Below are 24,966 nucleotides of genomic sequence, written 5' to 3' on the forward strand. Positions count from 1 at the left end.
ATTTCGTAATTTTGCTAGAGTAACTACTCTGTCACACAATTCAAGCTGATTCCTTTTGTAAGGACATTGAAGATTTGCTTAAGTTAACTCTCACCCTTTTCTATTAGTTAAAAAGTCTTGGTTTAATCTCTAGCGCATCCCAAATTCCACCTACTTCTCTCACTGTTCTCCAGTCTCTTCGCTTCAGTCAAGAATAACAGCTAAGCCTTTAAACCCCCACCACACACAAACTAACAATGAAAAAAATAAAACCACAACCACAAACAAAAACCTACCCACCACCAAACAAACCATGAAATCAACAAAAAACGCCCCCACCATTATTTATTTGATTACACCTTCTGCATCAGAGGATCTGTTGCCAACATCCCTGTACAAAAATAAAAAAAAACCAAACCCAGAAACAAAACGGTGTTCATACTTGCTTTTTTTAGAGAATGCCGACTATTATTGCAACTGATTTTTTTACCACTTAACTGAAAAGTTCAATGCTTTAGGTTTTTAAAAAAAAAAAAAAAACCAAAAACCAAAACAGTTTTATTATTAGAAAAATAGCAAAAATGTTGTATTTTGCTATTTAAGGAGTGAGAGAAAAAATGCAAACACATTTAAGAGGCTCCTTTCCTTTTTTTTCCTGTATTGCATAAAAGAATTACAGAATATTAAAGGCACAATACTTACTTAGCCATGAGTTTTGCTATTCGATGACAGTCATTCTTGTCGTAAAACCAGATACTGTAAATTGACACTTGAAAATAAGAAAAAAAGTATAAGACAAAGGGTTTTTTTTCCAAAATCAAATTAGTAAGAAAAAGCAAAAAAACAACAGTCCATTAGATCTGCAACATATGAATTATCATCAATTTTCACTCAAATATTCTGTGTGTAACCAACTATTTATAAAGTAATCAGAAATAGCACATGAGCAAACACAAATACAACTTCAGACATATTAAATGCAAGAACTACAAGATGTTGATACTGTTTGTAAATAGAAGTGGCAGGAAAATTAAGTTTTAACTACCAGATGCCTTCTCACTACAGTTGCAGCCTTCTGTTTTGAATTAATGACTTTACCATTTAAATTAGGCTAAAGAATATATTTATTCTTTTTTAAACACATTTTTAAAATTTGACAATTTCTGAAGCTCAACAAAAATATTAAAGGTTTGAATTACAGTATGACAGCTCAGTCAGAGGCTCTCTGGAAGGTTCTCTCTTCAACCACCGTCACGTTTATGGAGCAGCTTAAAACAAGATTCATACTGAACTCCACTTCTTGAAAGTACGAAGGACAAAGCAATGAGGGCAAAGTAAAACACTAAGCTCCATTCTGGCTTTCAGAATAATTAAAATTCCACTGAAAGTTGGCAGAGTTAGAGCTGAATTATACTCCAGAGGGAGAAATTTTGTCACTAGTGCCATGTACTGTTTCTTCATCAGAAATCCCACTTCAGAGCCCTTTTTTACTCACATATACTCATCTCCTCACTGTCCCTGCAGTTGTCCCAACACAACAAACCTGCAGAATTCTTTGCAGAATTGTATTTAATCCAACCCACAAAGCAGGTTATTTTAAATCTTGGTTCACCTATGAAGTTTGTCAATGCATAGTGTGCAAGTATGTCAAAGGCAACTGGAAGCTTTACGTATGTTACCATTAAAATATTTTAATTTCTGAAAAGATGCTTTTACCCTCTTAAAACTCATCTTTATACTGCAGTTCATGCCAATGTTTTTATGAAGTTCAAATCACTAATTATGAAAATATTACTTAAAGTGAAGCAATGTTTAAATAATACTAAAAAAAGAATACACAACCTTGACCAGCCAGATGTAGATTTTAGTTTCAAAGTGAAATCCTTTCCTCCCTCTTTTTTCCCCTCCACAAAACTCAAAAATCTCAACCAAAGGCCACTCAAAATTATTTCAAGCCATGGCAAAGAGTGTAATTATTTACCAAACTTTTTTTCTGGATCTTTGAGCTACCTTGGGCCTACTGTGTTTGACCAAAACCCTCAGAAAGTGTTGTCCACACCTCAGTTCTATAACATCCTAAGACACACTGAAGTTCTGCTCTGCCCCCCCCCTTTTTTTTTTTTATAAATTTTATTAAATAACAGCTATTGATTTGGATGTTTGTTTCTTTAGAAGTTACGGCTTAAGTAACAGACAAAGCTTTTCAAGTCATAAACAAGTAAGTCAATATAGCACAGTTTAAAGAACTTCCTTCTTACAAAAGACTTAAGCCAATTAAAAAAATAATGATTTCATACACGTAGCCAACGCTTATGAAATATTTATTAATATTTACAGTTTAATACAACTAGATTGTCTATCGCATAGAAACCCGAAAATGTTTCCAGTTTGAGATACTTCTTTAGTCATGTAGCATATTTTAACACTGGAGAAAAGCTCTTTCCTTTTCCTGACTTCCATTATCACAAAAACTGCCAAGAGAAAAAAAGCTTCTTCAAAAGCATACTTGCTGAAGAAATGAAGATAAGGAAACTATAATGCTATCTTAATGGGACAAATGATAAAGGTCACACTCAATTCTGCCAGAAACAGGCCTACACAGGAACAGAAGTAGATCCAAATCTCAGTTTGATGTACAGAGTATCAGGCTTTTTTCCACTTTGTACTACTGGCAAGCAATCATAGGGAGATACTACAAAACATTACCAGTATTACAAAGATGTAAAGCAGATCATGAACAAGTAAACTTGGGCATTAACTTAGATACAGTCCAACAGGCTGGAATGTTTACCTTCCTCTTTTCAAAAGAGGACTCATTTGTACTATCAGTTCAGCTCCCTTACCCCAGAAGTCTGTGCACGTGTCCCAACTGCATTACTATACTTGATATATTTCTTATATACATGCAAATTTAGCTATGAGCATCCTTTTAATAAAAACAGAGGTGGTACTTACCAGTTCTTTTCAAATCTGTGATCTTTTTACTACATCCAGCATAAACATTAAATGCTGAATGTTCATATGTCTAATAGCATATCCTTCTACTGCAGTTTGTGAAGTTTCATCCAACAGAAGCCACTAAATTGACCCATTCTTCCATCTAGTTCAACACTTTCCATCCAGCTTTTCTATACTGAATGTTGGACAGCATCTTTAGTAATCAAGTAGAAGCAGTTTGTATTCAGCAGCAGCAATATCCTTCAGTTGGATTCACACTACATTGACACACATGAAGTTATGAGTAACCCACAACACAGACAAACCAGACTTCATAAAATTAAAAGAAGTCAGTTATCTTAATCTACATTCTTCTCTGATATATGTCATTTTTATTGGAAACACTGACCCATAAATATTTATCTAAACACATAACATTAAAAAAAAAAAAAAGAGATTTTGAGAAAACAAAAGCATTATGGAAGACTTCCTGTTTAAGCTTAACAGCCGGATGACACCAAAGGGAAAGGTGTGGTCTCATCTACATTGTGCTCCCACTATTTCATGGGGCAGTCAGCTTACTGTTCCAGTGCTGCCCAGTTAGCAGATCTGAATTAAGAATGAGGATAGTGAAGTGTCACAGTGAGACAGAGGCCTCACTCTCTGACAGCATAAAATGAAGCTGCGTCCCAAAGCTGTAGTTTCACTTCAGTTTTCATTTTAAGCAAGCAGAAAGAAGCAGTGTTACCACCCTTACATTCCCACAACTTTGCCATTAACTCACTCTACCCCAGTTCACCCCTCTCCCTTGTGTCAGATAGATACATTTTAGTCCAGACCAGTTCTGTGATGCTGTTTGTGCATCAGCTTCACAAACATGCCATCCAGCACAAGAGAAGACAGAAATAAGAAGCTGGGGCCAGCACAGTAGGGAAAAACTTAAAATGTTCATGGAACTGTAGCCTGCGAATGCTACGCCAGAAGAAGTGTACATGGGACTTGCCAGCACGGCCAGTGTCAGCCATGCCAGACACTTGTCACCCTCTTGCCTTACACAGTTTAGCCATTTGTGCAGATACAGCTTCATTTCATTCAAAAAGATGATCTGCTTAAAAGTTACCTTAACTAGTTGGAAGAGCTGATAGAAGAGAGAGAAAAGTTTTATTTTACAGTTCCAATTTAGAAGTTGCTTTACAATGAAGCAGCGCAATTGCAAGTGGAGGACAATGACCTTTCAAACTTTCTCTGGAAAGAAAGGACTTGTACTTTGAAACCCATCCTATAAGGTAATCATGGAAATCAACTTAACCTGATCTCACTCTCAAAGAAAATCACATATATGCATCATTTGCATATGGTATAGGCATAATTTTACACTTCAGATAAGAGTTCAAGGCAAAAGCACACAAAGCAAGCAATCTCAAAGCTTGTATTTCTTCCAGTAGCAAGGTTAGCTGAAACGCTATCTCTCCTCAGTCAGTCTGCTCTAATATCTTCACTGAGATTCCTCACTCACTATTCATATTTTCCTTGAATTAAATATTAGCCTGCCACATAGGTTTATAAATCATTAGAATAAATAAATAGATATGCAAAACACTGAGAGGAAAGGACTTTTTTATTTAAGGCCATTTCACACACACAGTTCACAGCACAATCCCACAGGCAGTTGCACTGGAGTAATTCAGCAGGTGGCAAACAGCATCCAAGATCAGGAACACTTTAACAAACTGCCATCTGACAAAGCATAGTGTGGAATGAGAGGGATTATTACTTTGTAACACTGAACCAGAGTGGAAAACCCCTTCCAGTTAATGCGCCATCTTTCAAATCAAACAGAATATTTTTAGAACTTCTTAACAGCTTTCAGTGGTTCTTCCCCTCCCCCTAGCTCGCATTGCGTCTTCTGCTATAAAGGTATCAGGAACAGGCTCCTTTCTTATCTCAGACTAAACCACTGGGTTAATGCGCTTGCTGGAGAGCCATTCAGCTTCGGCAGTCACAGAGATATGTTATACTTAATGCTTTGCCAGCTGGGAACAAAGGTGATAACGAGAGGCTTTCCTGACCAGTAAAGATGACCTGTTTTGAAACCAGTCAGGGGCTCTTTCAAACGATTTTAAAAGCCATTTGAAATAATGTAACTCATTTTGCTTTTCCTGCTCTGAATACAAGTTTGTTTAATTAATGATAATACAAACAAGCCCAGAAGGTAGCACTTCGTAACTGAGTTGTCCACTTAAACATATAAGCCTCTCCAAAATCTATTATTTTTGCTTTACTAACTCTTACCTTTGGACAGGAATAAGAAGCAAGAAAAAACAACAAACAAAAACCACAAAACAAAACACCCACACCAAACAAGGACCGTTTATTTTAATACCCAAATTTTATGTTTAGCATCTGTCTTTTCAGCACTATGGAGAACAATCTGCCTGACCTCTCAAGTGAACTAGCTTGGATTAAAAAGCATTTTAATCAAGACCAACACCACCAATACAGAGGGGAAGTCATAAATGAGAAAGACTTAGAAGAATACTTCTTGTAAGTTGGCCATTGTTTAAAATGTTGCTTTAAAGGAAGATTAGTCAAACGATGAGCTATCAGCTCCAAATTTTCACATTACAGATTGAAAGAAAGTACTGAACTTTCAGATTGGACTATTATTACTGTTAGCGGAACAACTGTATGCATTTTTTTCAAACAGAGTTTAACATACTTTTCACAAAATACAGACAAGAGGAAACAAGCTTAGGTTCATGAAAAAAATATAGGTCAATCAGATTCAGTGCTTTATGAACAAATATTCTGAATACTCCAAAGAATGTGTATGCATCCAGATGGAAAGTTAGACAAGGATCAAATGTACCCAGGATCACATATTTCAGATTAAGCAATAATAAGCAGCACATTAAGTATGAAGTATAGTCTAAAAAATTCTACCAGTTAAGAAGACTTCTAAATTAAAAATATCTTACATTACCAAAATGAAAAGAAATTTTGTGATTTAATTTCTTGATTCATTCATGTTTGGAGATATTTGTTTTCTTTAATTCTCTAACAATCAAAGGTAGAATATTTCTTCTTCTGTTTACCATTGTAACTGGTATAATGTCTCACAGTTTCCTAGTCACACCCCCTGTCATTTTTGCTTTGGGGTCAGATGCCTGGTGAATAAATGATATAAGTTTTTGGACAGCATTATATACAAATTTTAAAGTATACATAGCCTTTCTCAGAATCTTGGGTTTAAGTATTCTTTCACAGCTTGGACCTTATTATGTAGCCATAATGATTTTGTGAAAAAAAGTTCTGGAGTTGGGAAAGACTTTCCCATTAATGGCTGAAACATTAAAAAGGTATTAATTTCTGAGAAGGGGGGGGGAGCACACAGGGAAGACCTCTACATGTCTTGCATCTACCCAGAATAACAAATAACAAATTGACCCAGACGTCTTCGATTTCACCCAGTGAACAGAACAAAAGGTAGATGTCAAGTAAGGTACTGTATCGCTTGGTCTGTTCTCTTTCCAGAACAGCTATGAAAGACTTCTTCATATCCCACCCTGCAAAAATGAGGGAAAAACCCTCCCAACAACTATGAAAGATAGGTCAGGGCTCCTTTGCCATGAGGATAAAACAGCAATTACCTAGTCTTGCTTTAAGAGTATGAAAAAGTCTTTGCACAAATGGATAAAGCATCTCATGTCTACAGCTTAACGAAAGTAAGTTCTCATACACAGCAAACTAAAAATGCCATTATATGTTAAAAATAATTTTTTTGAACAAATCAAACTAAAACTCACCAAAAATATGATCTAGCATGACAGGCAAACCATTCTTACAGACTCTAACCAAGCAAAAGTAATGTCTACATACTACTTGCAGTTTCTTGTAGAGCTTGTTAGTGGATCTGTATAGACTGGAGTATATCACTTGATATACTCAGAACAGCTCTCATGCCATTTAAAACAGAAATGCCGGAGGTCTGATTTGGTATACACAACACTTTGCCCTGATTATCTTATTAAGTCAAGACAGAATCACAGAACAAAGTGAAACCATGAAGTTTATAAAACAGTAGTATCATATTCAGTTATAAAGATTGTTGACATGGAACCTTGCCCAAATATGTGGTGGCATAATTTTGCTTTGATCCTCTTCTACTATTTCTACCATGCCCTGGGGAAGTATAAACCACAATTTGTCACCGATCCTGTTACAGCCTAAATATACAGACATAAAATATGTTTGTCTCTGCCAAACAGCAATATTAAGAAACATGATTTTAGGTTTTTATCAGGTAGTCTGAAGCATTTCTCATCTGTAAGCCAAGGAGACAGAATCAACTGTTCAATAATTCAGCAATCTTAGCAGGACAACATATTCTTAAGAATTTTTAATGATCACAGTAGATTTCCTCAAGCAGGATACAAAAAAAACCCCTGACCCAACAAAACCAAAAACCAAAACCTAACAACCAACACTCCACAAGAAACAGGGCTGTTGCCAACACTGTATAAGAGGTAGTTTTCCTTGCACAACCTAGCAGTCCATCCTCTTTCAGTCATCAGTGGATCTCAGAAGTTCACATTAAACCCTTAGAAATACACATTACATTAACCATTGGCTTAACACTCCTATTTGAATTAATCCCAAAAATGCAAATGTTTTTCATACCAGCAGGCAGCTGAGCAGAAGTGGACACCCTTCTGCATGAAAAGAACCTGAACAAGAATCCCCTAATCTACCCATACAAAAAAACCCCATACACAATGTTGAAATTTGTCCACAAATCCAAATCAATCCTGAAGTGTGGGTTGGTTTTTTTTTGTTTTTGTTTTTGTTTTTTTTTTTTTTTAAAGTTTCACAAATACTATGCAGATAGAGGCAAACAGATTTAACACTGAACATTTCAATCATATAATTTGGGGTTTTTTTCTAACTCAGGGGACCGGTCAGGAAACCTGGGAAACTGCATGCAAGGAATAAAATCCAAAATATTGCAACTAAATGCAAAACGTAAGAGAGTTAGTGTATGCTGCAGTTGTAAGGAATAAAAAGCTTAGATGCTGTTTTCTATGCTTTTAAGCTTGTATTTGAATAAAGTGAACACCAACATAACACACAAACTGATCTGCTGCTTAGTTATGGCACTCAGGGAAATAACTGACATACTAACTACATTAATCATTTTCAATTTGCAATCAGGGTAGACTGTTTCTGGATATGCTACCCCCCTCTTCTGGGGGACAGGACAAAATGAAGAAATAAAGGATAGTTTCTGACTCAAGTCTTTTAAAATGACAATGGGAATGATAAGTGGAAAAAAAAGAAGATACTCTTGATGACTTCAAAATGCAATTATTTCCCATATACACTGTATAGTATTTTCCTTCCTCACATTTGTATGAATTTCTTCCTCACAATTTTCTGCCTCATCCCTATCTTAACTCCCATGAGCCTCCCACAGATCTTACACAACAGTGTCACACAGGAAAAGGAGAGCTTTTATCAATGAGAGAAAGGCATATAATTAGCTTTAGGCGTTTCTAATGAACTCACACACAGCTTACCTTCTCTGCTTCCTCTAAGCAATCCCCAAGTCACTCCCACTAGAATGCACCATGGTAATTCCACAACAGCTCCTGCTTCCTGATACCACCAGCAGTTCCAGAAAACAAATGAATCAACTTCCTGCTTTCCTTATGTCACCAATCTCACAACTGCAATTCTTTCCTCTACTGCCACCTCATCAGCCATCCCACCCCTACCATCATCATGTACAGCTCCTCTTCCTTTCAAACCAAGTAACCTGCTTAAACATCCAACTCAATGCAGTATTTTTTCCCCCTCCCAACTTCTTGCCAGTCATTTACTTCCCTAATCTCCTAGACTTCTCAATTTACTGGGAAGTTTTGACTTTTTCCTCTCAATAACACTTATAGAAGGAGGATTGCTAAAACTGTTAAACAGGAGACCACCTACCTTAAACCATTCTTTGTTACCACAATGGAAGCTATCCTACTCCCCACAGATCCCAGAGGCTTTCCAAGGGAAAAAACAGGAAGTGATTGAGATTTGACTTTTGTTTTAGGTATACTGAAGCATAGCCAAAACAGTGTTCCTATCTGTAATTCAAGGGGACATTCTGATAGGAAGACAACATGGTGTTGAGGAAGTACTGTATCCAGACAGCATACAGGTTCTCAGAGTAATTCATGTAAAGGGAACCTGTCACCAGACAGCAGCAAACTAGTTTCAAGAACTTCACCTAGAAAAGAGGACATGAAATGATACCTCTGTATCAGGATAACTCTATGCTCTGTGCGGTGCCTTTTATTTATCTACTTAACCTAACATGAATTTCATATACACATTCATATACTCCCTCCTCCTCTTTAAGGGCTACGTAATTTACCCTCTGAGCTCTTTGGAATAACAGGATTTTTAGTGTGTACGTAATTAGAACACAGTACACTGGGACCCTGAAGGTCAACCCAAAACACTACTAGAATTCAAAAAGCAGCAAGATGACACTGACTGCTATTTTACCACTCATCTGTATAATGACTATCCCAACACTCAGACTTGCTAGAGTCTAGACTCCAGGAAATTCAGTATCAATACCTATCTCCTGAGTCCAAAATCTACTGTGGAGAAAGAAACCTTTAACCTAGAGCTGAGCAATTTTCTCAACTTGTTCTAGCAGCTACTAATTAACATCTGATTTTTTGCTTACAAAGAAGCGGCCCTTAGAACTGTTCTTGGTGTTAAATACTTACAAAAATCTATCAATCTTCACTATTTCTCCATAGTTTTTTATTCATGCTATAGCACTGTACATACATTTAGATTAAACCTATCAGATCATTAATTAAAAATAATACAGCAATATTGAACTTTGTCAGTATATTCTTTTTTCAATAAAAGCAGATGGTCATCATAATATAATAGCACAGCTGTTTAAGTAAATCTAGCACTATAAACAGAAAACATCATCAGGTATTTCATTGGAACCTGCCCCATAACATTATATTTGAAACAGACATCGCAGTAATTAGAAGTGGTTTAGGTTATGAACCAGAACATTAAGTTTACATGGATTAAAGAAAGTTATACTCACAGCTAGCATTTCTGTAGAGAAGAAAAGGTTCATGGAGCTGAAACTCCAAGTCTTTATTTACTGGTTCAACCAGGTTGTGCATGTTCAGTCGATTCACTATCGTAAAACCATGGTAAGGAGAAGCTGACCTATTGTTTCAATTAAAACAAAGACAAGGATTAATACCTCAATCAACATATATAATTTTCTGAAACAGAGTTATAAACTAATTTTCAAATCTCCATAGCCTTATTAACTGAAGCTTTAGCAGTTCTGAAGCTCTAATAGTTGCTCTTCTATGCCATTTCTTGGCATGCCAACTAATTTCAATTTAAAACTACACTTCAAAGTAGGATTAGTAACGTTACACTTCTACACTGCTAAACTAGTGAATCAAAGAAATGCTTCAAAAAATTCTATTAAAAAAAACTAGGGCAGCTCCAGGATTAAAATGCAAGTGCACTCAATACTTCACATAAGATAGTTCTGAGGCATTTTAGAATCTTTTATTAGAGGAGAAAAAACTCAACCGCTTATGGAGCAACATTTACCTTACTGTAAATAGGTACAGCGATGAAAAAAGTCTGTTAGCTTAAATAACATGAAATACACTTAGAGGGGAACTAGAAGCAGTAACTTCTTCCGAAAGGGAGACTCTTAAAATAAAGATTTAACTCAGTGTCCTCAATGTAGATATTAAATTATTCAGATTTGTATTGCTTTGTGAAATAATTTTTATTATCTAGATTTTTGCTAGACACCAGGTAGAAAAGGAAAACATCAAGCAAGAAAGCACTGGAAATTCTAGATAGTTTTAGAACTGTTTTGCTGCCTGAATGTCAGGCCAGCATACTCAACTGTGCCTGTAAGCAGCCAGGTAATCACCACAGAAACATGATGAAGGCAGGGTAAAAATCAGATATAATTACCTAGTAAGTGTTAAGATTTTTGTAACAACATGGCCACCTTTACTGAATGATGAACATCAAAATCTTCCAAGAGCTTCTAAGGAGGGGGTAAACAATCCTTACTATTGCAAGTTAGTCTTCTAAAGCGCCTAACAGAGCATGTTTGAAATAATCAGCTAGTGACAAGGAAACTTTTTGCTTAGTTCTTTGGTTCTTAGTTTGGTTGGCTTTCTTACTTGAAGTACTTCCAAGGATGGAGCTAAAGCAAAGTAGACAGGAACTGGTTACTAGTATCGCTTCACAATGCCAGGATAAAATACTGTAATGACCTACTCTATGACCGTCAGTTTCAGGATGGGTTAAGTCTGATTTACTTATATTTCTTACATTCAACAAAGTGTTATCTCTTGTTAATTTCTGATTTACCTGTAATTCAAGCCTTAAATTCACAGTCTGTTTTATGTGCTGGTTCTACCTTCCACTCCTTTCCCCCATCCCATATAATTGGAAATTTCTTTCACAGTTTTGATGAGAAAATCAAGTAGTCCCCAAAACTACACACTAGAAGATCTCCAGCTTTTAGGCAACTTGTCCATTTCCAAAACTGTCTGGAAATGGCAGAAATTAAATTACGGCAAACTATTTGTCATCTGTACTGTTTTCATAATTAACTTCATGGATTTTAAGAGACAAAGAAAGACTCAGCATTTAACAGACTCAACATATTAACAAATCCTATTAGATTAACAAAATAAACTTGATAAACTAGCTTTTTGTGTGGATACATATGCAGCGTTCATCAAGCTTTATCATTTTCCAGCAGTACTTTTAGGTGCTTTTGACAGTTATTTACCTATATGCAGAATTTATTCTCTTCAAATCAGTATACAGACATTAACAGCTGGACAAGTAATTAGGAGTTCACAGGGTGCAATAAATCCACTTTGAAAGCTACACATGAAGCCACTCAAGGTTTCTTTTATCAAGGAAGGAAAAAGAAAAAAGCCTCACAAAAAACCTCCTTACCTTTTATACACAAATAAGGTCCCTTCTATGTCGGTTTTCTCCTACAAAAGACAGCAATTGCATTTAAGGGACATGCTTGTTCACACAGTTATGTAGCTTTTGTATAGCATTTTTTATTACAGAGACTTACAATATCCTTATCTTTCCATGAAGTTTGACTTTATAGGACTAAAAACATGATCTCTTACTTTTAGAGACTACCTTTTTTTCTTAGTAATACTAAGAAGTTAAACTTGTTGCCAGAAGGTTTTGTTCATGCAGTCAACCTGATGATGACATACAGCATCCTACAACTTTCCTATGCTGACCCTGACCAGCCCAAGCCCAAGACTTTTCTCACAACTGCTTATTTTAAATACAGACTACAGTTCAGTAGTCTGCAAATATCAGACAAGTTGCCATCCACATCTGTAATTTAAAAGATGTCAATGACAGCACAGCCAACAACAAAACAATATAACTATGGACCACAGCTGTGTTTCAGACTTCAATTTTCAAAGCAACCTTTACCATTGTTTGTGACCCACAAGCACAGAAAGTTTCATGCAGCTCCAGTGCTGCATAAGACAATGCCATGTTCCACATACTTCCATTTCTTTTGTAGTTTTATGCTAAAACTGGTGGCCAAGCAAAAACTGCGATTTCACACAATGACAAATACTAACATTCCTCAAATCCTGCTCTTCCTGAATTAGGGCTCTGTTCAACACATATGAACAACAATAAATTACAGTTAAATGAAGAAAATAATAATAATAAAAAAAAAAGTCAACCCCTCAACGGCCACAAGGAGTAAAAAAAAACCCAGCGCCGGAGCTGCCTGGGGCACGGCTCCCCAGTTTACCCCCGGGCGCGGGCACAGGCTGCGCTTCCCTCGCCTCTCCCCTGGCCCGAGCGCCCTCCAGGGCCGGCCCCACCGCGGGGGAAAGGCACCCGAACCCCAACCCTCCCCTCGGACGAGGGCAGCCCCCGCAGAGGCCCCGGGCCAGGCGCGGGCAGGGGTGAGCGGGGCGGCCAAGAACGCCCTGCCCGGCGCCGCGCCGCCGCCCCCCGCGGGCCGGCCCGGGCGTGGGGAGCGCCCGGCCCGCTCCTCCGCACTCACCCACTCGTTGGCCTTGGGGCTGAAGCTATAGAGCGCGACCTGGCCGGTCACGTCGGCGATGCTGGTGATGTACGGGTCGTGCCGCTTCAGCGCTGCCAGGCTGATCTCCTGCCCAGCTCTGCTCACCGCCTCCATCTTGGGTCCCGGCAGCCACTGGCGGGGGAGGGCAAGAAGCCGCCGCGCGGTGTTACCGGCGCACCCGTCCCCGCCGCCGGCCGGAACGCCGAGCCCCGCGCTCGCCGTTCCGCCCGGCGGTTAGGCCCGCTGCGGCGGGGCCCTCTGCCGCCCCGCAGCACCCGTGGCCGCGGCCTTGCTGGCCCGTGGGGTTTGGGCACCGACTGTGCCCTCGGCAGCCCCCGGGCCCTGCCGACACGCGTGGCCCAAGGGCTGAGGGCTGGCGTTCGCGTGAGCCTCAGGTCCGGCGGGCCCCGGCGCGTCCCCCGGTGCTGCCGGGCATCGGCCGGGCGGGCGGCGGGCAGGCTCCCCGGCTGTGCCTCCGCCGGCTGCCAGCTGGGGCCGAGCTCCTCTGCCAGAGCTGGCACAGCTGGGCCACGGCCTCCACCCTTTCGTGCTGCCAAGCGTCCCGAGACGCTGGGCACCGCCATACCCTGCCGCCTCCCCTCCCTTCCAGCTGGTGGTAGCTCCATCCAGGTCTCTGTCAGACATCTTGTGGCTCAGGTTCAGCTCACACGGTGCTGCGAGGAGAGGACTTCCAGTCCTCTGCTGAAGAAGGGATCCTACCAGCCACCTGTACTTAGTCCCTTTGAGCATGCTGTATGAGATCTTCAGTTGACTTCTGAGTTGTGTCTCCACGTCTGGACATGTCGTGAAGAGAAATAGCTTCTTTGTTTCAGTGGAGCACATTAAGCTAAAGATCTGTGTATTGTTTACACTGTAAGAAGTAATTTTTATTGGTTTTATTTATTTACTTATATTAGTAATACAAAGGCTTCTGAGTTTACTGCGGGCTGGCATATGAAGTGCGATGAGCTGGGTCACAGGCTGGAGGAATTACCTTCCAGTACTTTGGGGGCGATGCTGTTGGTTCACATGTTCGTCGTTTTCTGGTATCTGAATATTTCACACTCTGCAGTGGGATGTGGAATTTTCAATATTTTAAAATAATTTTAGAGTTAAATACTTTCTTTTTCTCAGGTATGGCAAACATATCATCTGTCCTATGTAGTACATATTTAACTTTGCTGGAACAAGAACCAGGTAACATGCAGTGCACAGAACTTTGTTCCCGCAATTTTTTTAATCATTAATGGATTTTATGAAGAAGAAAGTATAGAATATTGGGACCAAGGCATGAATGACTTCCAGGATAAGATCGCTGACATTCAACTATCTTCGTAGCATTTTGTGCCATCTGACAGGAAAAATGGGGATTGTAGATTTCTAAACAAAACGATGTTTGTGGCAAGCCTCTGACCCTTCTGAGAATGTAAAGAATTTCTGCTAAACTTTGTATTACCACAGGTCACGTTCTTCTCAATTGCAGGTGGACATACTTCTGATTTTAATGCAGCTTTACAGTATAATCCTCTCCCACAGTGACAGACATTTAATGCATAAGCTATAAGCAAAGAACCGGCAGTTGTGTGGTTCCATAAGAAGTACTTCTGACAAGTAGTGGAAATAACAAGTTCCAGTATAGCATAATTTTTTCAATTATTAAAGCTTTTTGGAGAAAACATTAATTTACCTGTTTCAATGTCAAACACTTCTATCATAAAGTAAAAAGACATTTCTTGGACATTTCTTAAAAAAATGTAGTCTGGACACAAAACTCCTGTGTACTTCATCCCAGTAACTCACCCCTGAATTCCAAGACCTAAGCATCATTTTAAAGAGTAATAAAAATCATACAGAATGTCTTAGAGCTCCATAAATCTTCCATTCCCTTCTCTTGGTTTTACCACAGGAGGGCCCAATGTATAAAATTTGGGTTTTCACTGGTTCTGTTAGTGAAGTATATAAAACTGTTTCCATCAAGGGCAAACAATTACATTTATTATGATGTCAAAAATATTTTAATGTAGAATGTCTAGTTATTATTCCATAATACTCTGTACTAGGAAAAGATAATATGAGGAAGTTAAACTTTGAAAACAATCTTTTATAAAGAGACAACATTCTAAGGGCTCAAATGAAACAGAAAGAAAATGACAAAACCTTAAGAGCTGGTTTTAAATGGCATCTTAAACATCTGCACTAAATGGCTTCTTTCTGAAAGATTACTGTAAAGCAAAGGTATATTTCAAAGTAAAATACTTATTGGCAAAGGACAGCCTTCTGCTGTGTGAGACCTCAAGCATGAAAACTCCTTGACTTCATCTTGAATTAAAAGTGAAACATGAGGAGCATTGATAAAGAAAGGGAAGCGGTGGTTTCTGGTTATGGATAGTTTTCATTCTTCATCTGCTAATTCCAGTTCTGCATTTTAGTGAATTTATTCTCCCTGCCTTTCTTCACTGTTGTTGCCTTGGAATAAAATATTTTATATCAGAAATGAGTCATATGGCCTGCCATCTGCTTCCTCAACCTTGAAGTATACCGAAGTATACTGTATACTTAGACTCAAGCTGTGACCTCAGTGTAAACTGAAATGTTAGTTGTATCCATTCAGGCTTGTTTTCTTTGTCCTCCCTGGAAGCTATGCAGCACTTACTGCTGGGGAAATGTTCATCTATCACTCTCTGTTCCCAACTCCTGCACTGAACCAGGCAGAGGTGGGATCATGTACATAATAATGCTTTTTTGATGTTTTCTCTGGGAGTGGGACAGATTCCATTTAGGTTTCAACAAGTGAAGCAAACATTATGTTCTCTATTTCAGTTATTCAGCTGAGGTTGTATAAGATGGTGTATAATGATTTATTACCCTAAGTACTATTATCTACTTGATATGCATTAATATTAAGGTAGATGAAATAATAAAGATCCTCTTTTATGCTTTCAGTTGCATGTGGCAATGTGGCTGGGTCTCTCCACTGATGTCTGCTTGCTGTTTGCAGTTATGTTGTACAAACTCTTTTTCTGCCCCCTGTTTTTCACACAGCAGCTGTAGGTATTCCCAAAGCTTATTTGGGCTGCGGTTACTCCTTTCAGACTTCATACAAAGTCTTCAGTGTGCAGTCCCTTTGTTTTTCCCTTGTTAGCTCAATATCATCAGGAAAGAATATGTTGCTGCTGTTAAGATGATGGAGATGTGCAGTAAGCATTCCCAGTCAGTGCATTTTCCGTTATTACTAAAAGTTGAATTAGAGTCCAGTGGAGTCCAGAAAATCTGAGTGACTCATAGAGCTCATATTCTATCTTTGCAGTTTGCCACTTGAAACAATTGTCAGAAGTTTCTGGCTGCATGAGGTACTTTGCAAATGGCACACTTGTATTGGTTTGCTCTACAGACGTTTTTCCTTGAATTGTAATAGCAGGCAGTTCTTGGGCTATTGATTAGTAATTGCATTATCTATACCTTAGATTTCAGTAATAATGGCTGTGATTTTGCAGACTGGTTATTTGGGCTTAGTCCTAGCTAGAACAAATTGTCCTGATGATAACATACTTAATGAACTTTTATTCTGCATTTTAATTCTCTGAGCAAGTCTGCAAATCTTTAGCCTATCTTTTTAAATGAGACACACAAATTCCTTTGTTATTTTAAAGTGGTTAAAACGACAAGGGGGGGATGCTAGAATTTTGCAAGGATTGCTCTTTTGGTTTAAAAGAATTTTATTTCACAGGAGACATTACTTGAGCATTTTAATTTGCTTATTATTTATCACAGTGTTTACTTCACTTGTATTCTTTGCTCTACTGTGAATGCACATTTCAGTCTCCTTACTATATTTCACTGTACAATAGTTCTTCTTGTGATTCTCCAAGTAGTGACTCTCCAAGGTGATAAAGGATAACTGGAAACTACTACAGTTAGAGATTATGACCCATTAACCTTTTGAGGATTAGCACAGAAATGGCCTTCCATGCTACTCAACATCAGTTTGCACCGTATTTATGTACATAAAGAAAAGTTACCTTTGCTGGCAATTACTCCGCTCTGTTGTAGGAGTACCAGGTGAATCATAAGCCTTTCATAGGTCTCACAACTTGCAATATGTTCATTCTGCACTAATGCAGCATCCACAGGTAACTTATTGTGTATTCACAGTGACAGATATTTTTAGCTGTGAAAAAATTTTTTCTACCTTTAGAGGTAAGTTTTTTAAATTTTTACACATTACAGTATTATAGGGCAGCAAAATTTTTCCTTTTTTACCTGAGAGTCTTTCAAATTTGGATACTCTGCAGTATCTGTTGTTCAAGACATCAGTTTACTTTTATGCTTCTTCTCTGGCTACAAAAATAAACCTGTTAAAATACTTGCTGATTGTCATGAGGATGAAATGCCACCAGGTGTACAACTAATATACTTTCCTTTGATTTTTAGTAATTAATTCCATTATAAATTTGTCAATTCATAATATCCTACTTGAGTGACACACTAAGTAGGAATTAGAGACAAACTGAGGAGACTCTGTGGAAAAAGCTAGAGGAATGGCAAAAGACTTAGAGTGCATGCCTTACAAGAGAAAGCAAATTAAATTATTACATTGCTAGGTCAAAAGAAAGAAAATTTTAAAAAGAACGTTGCAGTTTACACATTTGATATGTAAAAGGTTGTTACAGAAATCTGTTCTCTGCACTTGCTGGCAAAAGCACAAGATGAAATCCGGTTAATGTGCAGTAAAAGATAATTAGGCTGGATCTTAACAATTCTGATCAGTAGGAATTGTTAAGCAATATAACTAAGTTACTGAGGGATGTTATGGTGTCTCTTGTTTTTTAGGATCAGATGATACAATATCTGTCAGGGATGATCTTTACATACTTGTTCTTACCTCTGTGCAGAACCTTTTAGTTAAGGTCAGGTTTCCATTTTGCTGTTGTATCATTTCTCTCCCACCTTTCTCAGGAGAGCAGTACCCCTTCTGCCAAGTCAATTGTTTAAGTCAGAATTATTAAATAAGCCAACCCTGTGTTTCTACAGTTCTTCACATCAGAGGTGACAGTTTCTGGCCTGGGTTTCGTCAACAGGGTTGGGGTTTCTTGAGTGTGTGACTACATCTGCAAATACAGTTCGGAGGGATACAGTGCAGTGGTAGTCTAAACAATTAAAATCCATGGGATAGGATGGTGTGTAAAGTGACTCCTGGTTTTGGAGGGTCATCACACTGAAGTGACAAGGTATAGGAAAATCTGGGACTGCTGATTTACCTAGATGTAGGTATGGGATTTTTTCCTATTTCCTTGCTGTACATAAAATAGAGATAATACATAACTACTTTGTAGAATATCTGAGTTTCTCAGATGTTGCAATACTGAAATCTGAGTTTAACTATAAATTACTTAGGTCTCATTTTGTCATTTTGCATGTAATAGTTGCAGTCATGATTCCGTAACAGGAATGGATGACTTTTGCCTTTATTTTTTTTTCTCCTTGTACAACTGGCAAAATGTTCCAGAAAATGTGAAGCAGGAAGCATTAAAAACAATAGTAAATTACTGAAATAATGTAATTTAATAAAGTACAATGAAAATTATGTTAAAAAAAAATTAGCCATCTATGTGCTCATTGCCATTTCGGACATGAGTATTACCAACAGTTATGCTAAAAAAAAAAAAAAACAAACAAAAAACTGAACAAAGAAAAGACATTAAATTACACTTACAATTCAATGAGAATGAAAATACTCAATTCGATTTATACAGTAAAGCTGTTCCCACAACAACAGTGCAAGAGGTTGAAATAGGTCACAGGCAGCCCTCCTTACATTGCTCAATAACATTAGAAGGATTAATCATTTATGGATTATCTCCTAGAAACAATGATCTGGCACAGGCAGGTAATCCAATCTCCTCTATCTTTCTAACCTGGTTTGCCGTTTCACAGGGGCTTGTGGAAGGGTAGCAGTTTTTTCTAGGAAGACATTGCCTGGCAGCTTGAAACATGTAAATTGCTGGAATTTGCATCAAAATATGACAGCTCTTCTCTGACGAAGGTAGGTAGTAAAATTAGACAGGTAAAACTAACTTTTTTTAACTAGAGCATAGAGGTTTGGCTCAGAAATTATATCATGTTCACCCTTAGCTATAATCTGTCACTACACAGAGTAAAGAGAGAAGTTTAATCATTGACATAAATCAGAACTAGAGAGAAAACGTTATTCCTGGGACTCTGCCTTTTGCATAAATATCTAGTAATGTGTTCTTCCTGACTAAATTTACCCAAAATCTTAAATACAACTTATTTTTGAATACAAGCCTTTCGGTGATCTCAGCCTCTGTAAGTGCATTAGATGTAGGTGTACAGCCTGACTTTTATTGATTTATATACTTAATGTTAATATATAGGGCTTTGAACATACATCTTTAACCAGTTTTGTCATATTTTATCCAACAGTAGATACAAGGCCTGCTGCTGAATATATTAGAACTGTACTCATTTCATTACTGAAAATGAAGTCTATTGCAAATCGCCATTGTGGCAAATTATCAGTTGGACAAAATATTGCAGTAGCAAAGGTGCACCATCAGGGACTCTCTATTGCTTATTTCATTTTGTATGTAGTTTCTGTTTTATTGGTGTAATAACATTAGGAAAAACAGTATGCAGTTACTATCACAAAGCACAGTAGCCTGTTCTCCTAAGTCTACTTGTACAGATCATAGACTGCACAAACCAAAAAAATGATAATTAGATTAGCAAGGTTCTGCTCTGTACAGAATTGAGAAATACATCAGGAATAATTGTGGATCATATTTGAAACCTTGAGCCTAGAGAAAGCTACTTTAGTAGAACTATGTTAGGTTTTTACCTCGGCCAATTTTTAATTATTGGGTTATCTACCTTAAATATACTGTGTCAGTTTTATGGCATTATTGTGTACTTATATTTTTGCTCTTTTGTGAGCATCCTTTTGTATCCTTTAAGGTTCCTGAGCCATTTTTAATGCCTCTGTATCTAGTCCTTTAAATATTGAGACACCGAGAGTATCACATAAATTTTAAAATATAGGTTTGTATGCTTCTTTATAGCTGAGGCCTTGCTGTAAAATAGCAAGTCAGAAAGAATTCCTTTTTAGTATTTTCAGCTGGTTCTCTTGCAAAATAAGAACATATCAGAGCAATCATCTTTAAAATAGGTTAGATACATTTTTTATGACCAAATGTGTATTTTTCAATAGGCTTTTCTTGAGGTAGTACAGGACTAATGAAGAAGATACAACACAGTTCTGAGAGTAAATAGCTTCTAAATCTTTTCAGACATGATTGGGAACAAATATAATGTAAGACAGCCTGGTGATTTTGGCTGCTTGATGCTTCTTAGGTTCTCCAGTGTCCGAGGAATGGGAATCAGTAAGCCTGCATTCATTTCATAGTTTATTAAACCACTTAAGCTCTCTGTACCTTAATTTTCCCAGACATAAATTGGGTACAATGTATTTACTCATCATTATGAATTTCACTGAAATACTTCTCTGAAGAGTAATACAAACAGTAGGCATTCTGATGATCTTTCACTCATCCGGGGAAGGGCTGGTGGCTCTATCACAAGACCTTGTCTGAAGGTGAGGGAGGTCAGCGGCGGCACTGACTGCTGTCATCCCGATGCTGCAGTCGTGGCTGACGCGCGGGTTCGGGGAGGCTGCTGTGCTCTGGCAGTGTGGGCTTCCTCTGGCCCCTCGCTGCCACCCAACACCTTCTCTGGGTGCTCATCTGCCTACTGGGGTTGGCTGCAAACTGTGAGAGACACATGTCCAACCAGAGAACTAAGGCACAGTGTGGGTTAATTCTTAGTGTAAACACATGTATCTCTTGCTCTTTGCTTTGTCAGCTTTCTCCAGGATGTATCATGTCCGAGAATATCCAGTGACATAACCACGTGGATTTAATGTCTGTTGTGTGCTAAATTCTGCCCGAAATGGTTGCAGTCAAGAATCCATAATGTGTTTCTGCTTTGAACTGAAACACAGTCAGACCCATCCAGTTTGGGATGGGATGGCCTTCCTCCAGGGGGTAAGGAAGGCAGTCTAAGAAAAGTGAGAAGGAGTCACCATACTGGTGAAAAGGGAAGCTCAATTACATCATGACAAAGTAAATAAACTGGATGAGATCCTAACCTCTTATTTGGCTTCTTTTCACCAGTTAAGTTCCAGCTGATGGAGATTTCCTTTGCTGTAGTCACTCAAAAGAGAGCCATAAAGCTGTCTGCTGAAGATCCTCTGGGGAGTCCTGTGGTCAAGATGTGTGAGGAATGGCATAGGAAGGGCGTTTCAAGGGGAAGGTGTTAAGGCACAATGCTGTGGACATTTGCAACCAAACTAGTGCAGAGTTTATCATAAGAAACTGCTGTAGTTCAGGCAGGCCTTAATGGCTGTGATGGAAGTGCAATTGCAGCCTTTAATTTTGGGACCTCATGTCCCTTGACTCCGGTGTTAGATAGTAAGTGATCTGATAATATTGAATTATTTAAGAAAAAAAGCAGTAACATCTTATTTAATTTCAGATGAGTTGCATGCAGCTATGTGCATAAAGCAAAATGGCAGTCAACTAGTAAAATATTTGCTACAAAATTCTGTGCACAGATTTACTGAGTTTTCATTTTGAAAATGAATGTAACTTTAGAGATTAATCTACACATTAGATTTCTTACTTTGGCATGTTTTCAGGGGGAAAAGAACTAATATGTTGTGTGTGGAAATCATCCGCTGCATTCATATAGTAATTTTTCCCCAGTGGTATTCATCATAAAATTACTTTTACATGTGGAATTAGTGTACTGAAATGATGAATCCAAACAGCTTGTGTAGGGGTGATAAATTTTGTCAGGTAAGGATTGAAGAGCTGATGAGCACCTCTCCAATAGTTTGTAGTAGTCACAAATAATTATTTAACCATCTCTTGAGTGCCAGTTTACATGACAGGCACAGTCAATATGATGACTATTTCTCATTTCCAAAATTATTCCCTCTTCTGAAGTCTATATAAGTTATGTGCTTTTCAAAACAATTAAATTTAACAGTCTTTGAGAGCTGCAGTGTAAAAAATGCACGTATGCAAAAACAGCGGAAGAACCACATCTCTTCTCGCTTTTTCCTTCTGGCTTTTTCCTTCCAGGGCTGCCCAACTGAGCCAGGCTCTGCAGTCCTGGAGCACTGAACCCAGTGCCTGCCGAACTGCCTAGCCTCTCCTCTCCCTGCGAGCGCAGGCTGTGGCTGAGGACAGCTGGCACAGAACTCGGTGATGCCTGGGTCAAGCTTGCCATGTTTGCCTTTCCCCTATCCCTGTGTGCACCTGGCGTTGGACAGTTTTTACCTCAACCTACAAGTCTCCCTTTACCCCTCCAATTCTCTCCCCCATCCCCTGGGCACGGGAGGGTGAGCGAGCATCTGCGTGGGGTTTGGCTGCTGGTCAGTTTTAAACCATGACAAATGACCAGAGTCCACTACTTACCCTAACAGAAAGTAATTCAAAAACAGTTACCAAAAAATAGATCAAAAAATTGCCTCTGAGATACATTTTCACTGTGAGATAAAACTGGCATCCTTTTTGCCTTTTTTCTGGATTAAGAAAAATTCTGATCAGCTCTGTTTTCGTGATGGACTTGTCACCTGAATAATTCATGAGTGGTTATGCCTAGGAGGTAAGCTAAATACTGAGGGAGAGCTGTTGGTGTACCTGCGGGGCGCGGAGGGGGAGCGTGGGAGCAGCCGGAGGGGGAAGGCAGGCGGCTCCTCCGGTTTCACCTCTCGGTAGCAAGAGTGTCCGTGCAGGAGCAGCGGTGGAGCTCAGGCTGAAGGAAGGTCTTAGCAAAGACGGCCATGTCTTTGCAATGTATTTGTGTGGGAAAGGGACTGTTTGACTTTGGTAGTATTGTGGGCATATATTTTTTGTAAGATACTCCCATTATAGTTGGTTTTGTTTCTTTTTCTTGGGTTTTCTTGGACTTGGTCAGAAATTCCAGCTGTAATGGGGGAGCTAGCCAAGTGGACTGTGTAAACTTTTGAGATTTAGCACTTCAGGGTCACCATATGATTCATTATCTTCTGTGACACGAGAGCTAGGCAATGCTCTTGGCTTACAAACAGCTGTGGGAAATGCTTAAATTGAAGGAACAATAATCTGTTATTCTTGCCTCTTTAGAAAATCCTCAACATATTATTGTGTAATGTCAGGGCTTTTACATTTATTCAACTTCAGATATTCCTTTTATAGGCCCTAACCTACTTCATGGTGCTTGTTTAATGGTCACACTTCTGCAAAGTGCTCTCCATGGCTTAGTGGCACCGTGCCAACTGCTGAGAGGTTTGAAGGGTAGTAACTATTTGTTTTTAAACAATGAGAGACCTACTGAATAAAATCCACTGCAAGTGAAAGCTAGTAACTGAAACAGTGACTTTACCAGGTGGTCATCGCTGACAGTATAAGGACACTTTGCCAAACACTTCAAGAAAGAAAAAAATAAATCTATAATAATTAAAATATTTGTACAAATGTATTTTGTTTATTAGCGTCATGTCAGCAGAGCAGAGGGAGAAACTTATTAAACTTACTCCAATCCCCATCAGTTCTTTATAACCTTGACAAAAAATCAGAGGGGAAGATAAAGAAATTGTCTATATTCTATCTCTTCAACTTGATTTTTCATTTGCATCTCTAGTCAGGATTTACTTATTAATGTTTGCAAAAACATGTTCTGGTATATGGGCTATTTGCAAACTGTTCACTGAAATTATTATTTAAGATATCTCTTAAATGTAGTTTTAAGCAACATTGTAGTAGTTCTTGAAAGGTTCCCAAAGCCATCAAGCATTCTCCAGAGGACATGCTAGAGGCATATAACGGGACATTAAGATGAATTTATTCTTTTAATTTATACATAAAACAGTTATTTCTGACACTTTTGCTCCCTGTTTCTCATTAAAAATAATCTAATACTAGAAAATGTTTACCTTGTAATACTATTAAAAGAGAATATCTTAGTTGTTTGTATGTGGCCAAAGGAATACAGCAGCAGCAGGGCTAGTATATATACTTCTATTATAATCGGCAACATGGTAGTAGAGGAAAAAGGCAACTAAAATGTAGATCTGTAGCAAGATCTTCTGTTAGTTCATGGATGCTATTTAAGGGAGCATCTAAATTTGTTCTCTGACTAGTCAGTAGCTGAGGTGTGTGGCTATTTGAAAATGCTCATTTTGTGACCTTCAGCTTCCATCCAGGACCTATTTCAGTCCTAACCTCTGCCTTGTATCTTGGTTTCTGACTCAGGCTCTTGACCTTTGGTATTTAGCCTGATCGTTGGTCTTTGGGTGCCAGATTGCCTCTTGTCCTAGGCTTGAATTCTGGTTTCAGATATTAGCTCTAGCTGCTTATTGCAGCCTGGCACTTAAATGTTGTTTGTGCTTTTGAAGTTTTCCCTTTAGGTCACTAATTGTACTTCTTACATCTCTTTTTCAGCCTTTGTGTAAATGAGTCAGAACTCCTGTAATCGGAACAGCTCTGTGTTGCTTAATTCTAAATGGATCCTTTCTCTCATGGGTCGTTAAACAGAGGATGCAGAGCTGTTTGGACACTCTTACAGAAATCCTTGATTTCTACTCAACATGGATAGTCACTTGGTTGCCTTTGGGCTCACACTTATCTGTTAGGATGGCTCCTGGCCTCCGTGCAGGTGGGTGGATGCCCCTCAGCAGAGCCTCAGCTCCAGGTGGCCACAGGAAGTCTGAGTTATGGCTGGATCTTCCGGAAAACAAAACAAGTGGAATCCTGATAAATCCCAGCATCCTGTTTGCTAGAAATCTGTTGCTGAGACATCAAGCTGTAAATTGGCTTATTTGATTA

The 24,966-nt window shown here is 38.5% G+C and overlaps 2 protein-coding genes across 3 annotated transcripts in view; one reads left to right on the plus strand and one right to left on the minus strand.

Annotated features, from left to right (window-relative positions):
- Positions 1-13,226, minus strand: part of DCP1A (decapping mRNA 1A) — a 37,412-nt gene extending 24,186 nt beyond the window's left edge. The window contains exons 1-4 of one of the 2 annotated variants that reach the window (XM_032984323.2): positions 13,058-13,226; positions 11,956-11,996; positions 10,043-10,170; positions 682-748 (exon numbers count right to left, since the gene is read on the minus strand). In XM_032984323.2, the coding sequence (XP_032840214.2) occupies positions 682-748; positions 10,043-10,170; positions 11,956-11,996; positions 13,058-13,192 (371 nt within the window). In that variant the 5' untranslated portion in view covers positions 13,193-13,226. Of the gene's footprint in view, positions 1-681; positions 749-1,178; positions 2,129-10,042; positions 10,171-11,955; positions 11,997-13,057 lie in introns of those variants that run through there. The other variant, XM_042799640.1, reaches the window with a different exon arrangement.
- A 5,790-nt stretch (positions 13,227-19,016) lies between these two features.
- The window catches only part of CACNA1D (calcium voltage-gated channel subunit alpha1 D), a 233,244-nt gene continuing 227,294 nt past the window's right edge, over positions 19,017-24,966 (plus strand). The window contains exon 1 of the mRNA XM_032984250.2: positions 19,017-19,121. The gene's annotated coding sequence lies outside the window, so the exon portion shown is untranslated. The remainder of the gene's footprint in view (positions 19,122-24,966) is intronic.

The sequence above is a fragment of the Tyto alba genome, unplaced genomic scaffold, assembly GCF_018691265.1.
Source record: "Tyto alba isolate M040663 unplaced genomic scaffold, T.alba_DEE_v4.0 Super-Scaffold_3, whole genome shotgun sequence".
Classification (NCBI taxonomy): domain Eukaryota; kingdom Metazoa; phylum Chordata; class Aves; order Strigiformes; family Tytonidae; genus Tyto; species Tyto alba.